Below are 7,500 nucleotides of genomic sequence, written 5' to 3' on the forward strand. Positions count from 1 at the left end.
AAACCAAAAAAGGAAATAAAATGGATGGGGAGGGTGGGGCAACTCCACAAACACTGACCAAAGAAGTCTACACAAACAAATGAGTCCCTGGTAACTATATAACCACTGACCTCCAAAACCCTACATATCCCACCCAATAAAAGATCAAAATGTAGAATGAACCCATGCCAGCAACCAAAACAAATGGAATAAGCCATGGATACCCTGGTAATGCCCTGCCAAATATTAAACTATCACAATGGTGCATTGAGCAAGTTTTCTCAAGTCAGTTACTAATAAAGTTACAATGTATTAATGACATTTAAGGCTAGCAATTGAAGTTATTATCAATGCAGAGAAATAAAGAATAATGCAAAAAATATATATATATACTAACAATACTGCAGTTTCAAAGCAGTAAAGGTTGAGGTAATTTTGATGGCAATGAGATTTTTATAAGAGATACCTTTGCATGAGTAAATTTCAAGCCTTGGTACTCCACTGTGGCCAATTGACATGTGACAGAGATCTCAAAATGTTGCCAGGAAATTACTTTAATTTAAAACACTAAAGGGGAACCAAAACTTCAGTGTGCGCTTGCGCACATTTCTATGGAACACCTGCCATGGTGGTCGGTGTAAAATGCAGACTGCATGCAGACCAGGGGTAAAATGCTGACTTGAGAGAAAATACTGAAAATATATAAAATTTGGTATACCAGAATTTTCTGCGGGGGAGACTATGTTTATTTTTAGCTGTTGAGAAGGATGACAATAGGCCACTTCACTTTTTCCCTCAAATTTTACATAGGCATTGTTTCCAGTTTTTCTTCGGACTTAATGGTCCCAAAAGAAAACACTAATGTACAGCCATGCGCTATACGAACTCAAACGTCTGAACACGGGTACGGACATAAACTTCAAATAATCATTTACTCGGCCGTTCTCAGTCAACACAGTCTGCGGCTTATGTTACAAAACAACGATCAACATACTAAAAAGAAGAAAACTCCGTAAACTCTGTACACACGATACTATTAACAACTTGAAATTGACCCAGTTCTAGACGGTTTCTTGAGGAAAAGGCACTAAGTAGTCTACATCTCGCAGTACTCTCACCAAAACAACCTGCAACCTCCCAAATTTGCATTAAACTAAGCCGTACAATTTATAGGAAAACTAGTGGGACAAAAATTTACAAGTGTTACGCGAAAACAATACCAACTAATTGCGAGACTAACACAAAGGCAACACCTAGAAAAAACTATCAAAAGAGTACAATAAACTACAGAAAAACCTCTACATAACTAACGAGGCGGAAGATGACATATAAATTAAAATGCGTTTGCACAACTAAAATAATGCTTATGCAAAAATTTGGGGGAGCAAAGAGTATTATGGTATTTTCTGAAGTGGCCTATTACGATTCTTACCTTATGCCCCCTGAGTTATCTTAACCAACAAAAATTCTGAAACTGCATGGAAACCCAGCATTCTTGAGTGCATTTGATTTATCGAAGGAAAATTTGGTGCGACTCAGTTATTTCCTTCTACTCACCGGGCCGAGCTCACGCAACGCTATTTGTTTTTTTACAGCAAGAAATGTCTGCCCTAAAGCTTGGATGTAAAAAATCAATTTAAGAGACCAAAATAACCAAAGGGCCCAATTAACCCTAAGCACTGGTTCGATGATGATTACACTCAGGAGCAAACTGGAGCAAGGAAGTTTCACTGCTGTCTGACCACTTGTGCAAAGATTAGTCCTCAGAATGAAACTTCCACTGTCCGCAAACATCAAAGCTGTCTTACATTTTCACAACTTAATTATGAAATAGGCTCAAAAGGCTATGCAAATCAAGAAACGAATAATCATTCCTGGGTGCAGGGATGGCGCATGCAGCGGTGAGAGTGCTCGCCTTCCACCAATGTGGCCTGGGTTTGATTACCAGACTCGGCATCATATGTGGGTTGAGTTTGTTGCTTCTCTACTCTGCACCGAGAGGTTTTTCTCCGAGTTCTCCAGTTTTCCCCTTTCCTAAAAAACCAACATTTGACTTGATTTGTGTTAATTGTTGATTTCAGTTTATAGTGTCCCCAATTACATGTAGTGCTCCAGCACTAGAACAACTGACTTTCTGACTTGCAGCTCCCTCAGAACCATATGACTCCAGCTGTGACCGCATTGCGTGACGTGACGTGTGAGTACAACTCCCTGTTTGAAACATTTACTCCAAGTCTGCATTTTAGCCCTGGTCTGCACTCTGCATTTTTACCCCTAGTCTGCATTTTACCCCAGGGCTGCAGTCTGCAACCTGTACTCTGCGTTTTACACCGACCTCTTCCATGGTGCTAGTTGTCATTACCTGTATTTCATTTAATTCAAATTTGAATCCAACATCATGATTGTTATCACCTACAATTATGCATACTTATTATTCTTCTATCAATACACATACAAGAGAAAAAGACCTCAGAGCTTCATGCAACATTGCTGCATTAAAGATCATTATTTCCTGTGTAAAATCACATTTAGCAGACTGAGGAAACAAAACAATCCTTCATGTTGTCTCGTACATAACATGATATCTCACTGGTCATTACTAGAAAAAGTCCAGTATTATTAGCATACACATTATTAACGTATTCTTAATTAATGTATTAACTAACGTATTATTAACGCATAGCATATTATTAATTAATAATAATAATTATTTATTTATTTGCATTTGTATTTCTTTCTTTATTTATTTATTAAGTAGCAAATTTGCCCAAAGGCAGGCACATGTAGGCATACAAAAGAACACAAGGACCCCTACTACACATACATGTAGGTAAACCCACCTATACATGTAACCCTTCCCCTCTATTAAAAAAACATAGATAGCCCATCCTTGAGAGCCCTAATATAAAATGAGAATAGGGACCAAAAGGAAACTAACAAGTAGAAAGTGTAAAAGTATTGGCACGGTGGCACTTAGGACAGACTAGCTTACTGCAACATGAGTACAAAGCATGTTTTCAAGCATTCTGCAGACTGCAGTATATTATGCAGCATGCTCTGCGTACTTCAAATCAGACTTTTGCTTCATTAAATTACTGTAAAAGTAAATTGTACATGTGTGTAAGCTTAGACTGAGAGTTCTTAAATCCCACTTAAAGCCATTAGAAGTCATGTTGAACTTCATATTACCGGCAACCTGTCATCATTAAAATCCATGTACATGTACCCATTACGCAACTCAGGGCACTTTTATACATGTATCACGATACAATTATTGTTTTACACCTAGAATTTCAATCAACAAAACGAGCACTGTGATTGGTCGATTCTTGGTCACATGCACCTGATCAACTTAAAATGTACCCAACCAGAACACAATTCTGCAGTTGTTGCCCACTCCGGATGCTTTGCTCAATTGTTGAAGGAAACGTCAAAATATATAACAAAGCACTTTTACAATGTCTGGTCCCTTGAGAAACTAGTTAGTTTGGTTTTCCCTCAAGTCCTGATGTTAATTCCCTTGACTTCGTCTCGGAAAACAACAGGACTCTCTGGAAACAAAACTAACTGTTTCCCTTGTTTCCCTAGTCTTGTAACTATACATGTACATGTATAACATATATAGTTCTTACTCAAAAGTGGATCCCAGTTTTCACACAGTACACTGTACATGTATCAGCAATGTATCCTTGTTCGACTCCTTGTTCATCAAAACTTAAGCAAGGAAATATTGTAATACATGTACAGGGTACATAAAATTTACAGGGCTAATTACAATACAAACAATGGAATAGTGAGACAGTTTGTTCTTAGGGTAGGCCTTCAGCTGTAATGTACATTAACATGTACCTTAATTATTATAGGAAATTAATGCTTGACTGTGTTAATTACATGTAACCATTTTTTTAATTATAACATTTTCCTTAAATGTGAAAGATTGATGTGATATAAAGGGCGTGAATCAAATTAAATTCTATTGTTTGGCAAGGTGACAGGAATCTCTAGAGTGTGCACATAATTATGTGGGGGGGGGGGAATGGTAATTAAGGTTGCAGGAATTAACGTTCTACTTAATTGACAGCGTGCAAATTAATGTTAAAAAAATTATTAAACACAACTTTTCAAATTCATGTTAATTTCATGAAGCGTAAATTTCCTATAATGAGGTACCGTATCCTATAACCAGTCAAACATACATGTACATGAACTGTACTGCATACGGTAGGAATAATAATAAACAGTGTTCATGACATTGCACAGGTGTACTTAATTAATACAAGTATCATTGACTTGCAAGCCTTTTGTCAATGTCATTCCTGCAATGATGGTGTTACCAGTATAAACAAAAGAGGCTCATAAAAGATTCAATGTTTTTGCCACCTCCGTGGCAGAAATGACATAACATGCATGTCAATGAAAATAAAATTCTAGAGAAACAGTTGATGCATGTAATACTTACAGTACACTGTAACATTGATTGTCTTTGAGAGCCCATCACCAAAGTCATTGAATGGGATGCATGTGTAGGTCACCTGCTTTGTTCTGGTACTAACAAATGTTAGGTAAGTGCCATTGCTATGTTCCTGCAAGATTTCCTGTTCTCTGTACAATCGAAAGGTTGCAGCTGGGTTTGCATCAGCATTGCATATGAGGATAAAGCTTTCATTCAAGTTAACTGTGTTGTTGGTCAAATTTGTTGAGAAGACTGTGTTGATGGGACGATAGGCTATAAAATCACACAGAATAACACGCCTTTTACTCAAGATACTAAGTTCATAAATGAATGGTACACTGTGGCAGCAAAGCTCGTGGAATTAAACGCTGCTACTGTCCACGGCCACAGTAACACAACACCAGCTTGCTACATTTTTAATTGGCAGCTCAGCAATTTTGCTTCATTTTTTTCCCTAACAGCTAAACATCTAGTTGAGCAGTGCAGTCGCAAGGTCATGGGTTAGAGTCCCATTCAAACCTAGATTTCTTCAGCTTCCTTTGCAAATGCTTCAGTTGTTCAACTAATTGTGATGACCCTTCCACCTTTTCTTTCATTCTGCATGTATTCCACAGTTTAAATATTATATGGAAATAATTATTTTTTTAAAGGTCAGTTTACAATAGATTTACTCCATAGAGCTCTTTTACGATGTCGTCAAAAATCATGGGCTGGAGGACTTCCATGATTCAGTTGTTAGAATTTACAAATTAGTACATAAATTAAAAAACATCTGGCATCCAAGCGTGTTCTCAGGGAATGAGGGCATGATAATACCAGAATCGACCCATGGTAATCAAGCCTTAACACCAACAATTGGGTCCATGCATTAAACAGACAGTATAGCTGTGTGAAAAGGATTCCAGCATGCATAGTCTGCATGTTGATAAAGGCACAATATAATTACATGTAAAAGTTTCAATGAGTGTGATACTGGGCACAAGACTGTGAACCAAATACTTAAGAATAGAGCAGGATGTGATTGCTATCCTTGGTACGTTATTCTCGACTGTTTGACTAATTCCTTTCAACTTGTCAGCACTCGTTGAAATTTAATTGAAGAGAAAAGGGTGATGGTAAGCAATATGATTTTAAAGTTCAATCTGAAAATGAAGTATTAAGCAGTTGAGACTTACATTCAACAGTAATGTTCAAGACACCAGAAAAGGCAGCATTTCCAATTCCATTGTCAGCAATGCATGTGTAGCCTCCTTCATCCTGTTTCCCTGCGATTTTCAGATATGTTTCAGCAGGACCTACATGTCCAACAGCACCGTTGCCAGCCAGCCTGTTCCAGGTGATGTTTGGTTCTGGATTACCATCAGCTGTACAATTGAGTAGCACCACGTCTCCTTCATCAACCACCGTTTGATTCAATGAAATGTATGTTATGTTTGGGGGATCTGTCAAAATAGGTGAAAGATTACAATAAAATTTTAAAAATTGTTAGATTACTCCAAACCTTCTAAAGGTTACATATCAATCTCCAATTAGGCCCAATATTGGACTTACATCTAAAATGAACAATGTGACTATATTCACAAAACTTTAGTAATACAAAATGATCCGATTTTGGTTCACTGTTTGTGATTCTTTGTGCACGTCAATTTCATGAGTGTACTGTGAATAAGCGAAAAAGTTAAAACAAGAATGAGAGAAACAATGCCATGTGCCAGTACTGTGTATGTTGTCATTAATTTGAAAACTTGGATGACATAAAGCAATATTATTTGTTGAATTAATTTTAATACCTGTTTGCACTAACCACTGCATATAAACTGGGTGATTATGTACATGTACAGTCGGGCTATACCAGTATATATAACACTTAGCTATGAAATGGTATTGTGCACCAAAGTGATTAACTTAGGAAGACTTCTCTTACTGTAACAGTCCACGAATTTCAACTTATTCTAGGTCTTGATTGGATTAGGGGGCAAAGCTACATGTAGTGTTTACTCTGAGTTACATGAAGTTATGTTCTCGGAAGATGGGATACCAGGCTGTGACTGTGACCATGTGTTACATGTACATAATGTATATAATAATTTACTGTGTTTGGAAAAATCCTAAACCAGTCCAATTTAGATATTCCTTTGTTTCAGATTATGACAATGAATATTAGAGAAAAAAACTTCAAAATTAATGTGCTTTGAAAATTTTTAGACCAAGAAAAGTTTGAACCATAACATATAAATGCACAATTAAAAGAGCAGAAAAAGCTTGGAATGAAGACAAGGAAATGGGATTCCAATTCAATAGCTTAAAATAAAATAAAATGGAGGAAAGTGGCACTTTTGCTGCCCAAAAACTGACACAATGAAATGATTTCATTTCTTTTTTTGCAATTTTTTTTTGTACTCACTCTGACAGTAAATTTTTTCACCAAACAATTTTTTGCACTTGGCATGCTGCGTTATATAGCTTATAAGCCTTCTACACAAGTCGCTGATTATCAACATAACAGTTTTGTTGTTAAAAGAACTTTTTTTTGGCGTTCATGATCCATCAAGAAAAAAAATCGTTCATTTTTCTTAAAGTACTGAACTGTTTGATTTTCTCGTCTCTTTAACAGTAGTTGTACAAGTCATTGTCTTCTAAAAACTCTAAAGCCATACTGTAGTCAAGGAATAAGCTTTTTTAAAAACAATTGGTAAGATTGATACTTAAAGTATAAATAATTACTAAAACAGCTGCTGCTCTCACCTACAACCAAAGTTGGTTGCGTCAGGAATATTTCCAACGGAGAACTCCAACAAACAAAGCAAAATTTGTTTAAGAGAAAAAATGTGCTACTTCTTGAAAATGCAAATTGTACATCTTCTTCACTTTAAAATTTGTAGGTGTATTCACCTCAAACTCATGAAACTGATATACATTGTAAACAATGCAGTCACACTTTTTTCCTGTGAGCACATTCTCAAGCTCAAAATTCACCCTGTATTTAAAAAAGTCTTTGTTTAAAAGGCGATCAGTCATCATGATAATGCAAGGTGTTAAAAATGGTTGTATCTTATCTGATTTCAAAT

General features: G+C 36.4%; 1 protein-coding gene across 7 annotated transcripts in view; it reads right to left on the reverse strand.

The window, feature by feature from the left end:
- The window catches only part of LOC137983188 (fibroblast growth factor receptor 4-like), a 75,074-nt gene that overhangs the window by 34,028 nt on the left and 33,546 nt on the right, over positions 1 to 7,500 (reverse strand). For all 7 annotated transcript variants that reach the window (XM_068830375.1, XM_068830369.1, XM_068830372.1 and 4 more), the window contains 2 exons: positions 5,608 to 5,874; positions 4,439 to 4,705 (listed from right to left, as the gene is read on the reverse strand). In XM_068830375.1, the coding sequence (XP_068686476.1) occupies positions 4,439 to 4,705; positions 5,608 to 5,874 (534 nt within the window). The remainder of the gene's footprint in view (positions 1 to 4,438; positions 4,706 to 5,607; positions 5,875 to 7,500) is intronic.

Source organism: Montipora foliosa, chromosome 13, assembly GCF_036669935.1.
Source record: "Montipora foliosa isolate CH-2021 chromosome 13, ASM3666993v2, whole genome shotgun sequence".
Lineage (NCBI taxonomy): Eukaryota > Metazoa > Cnidaria > Anthozoa > Scleractinia > Acroporidae > Montipora > Montipora foliosa.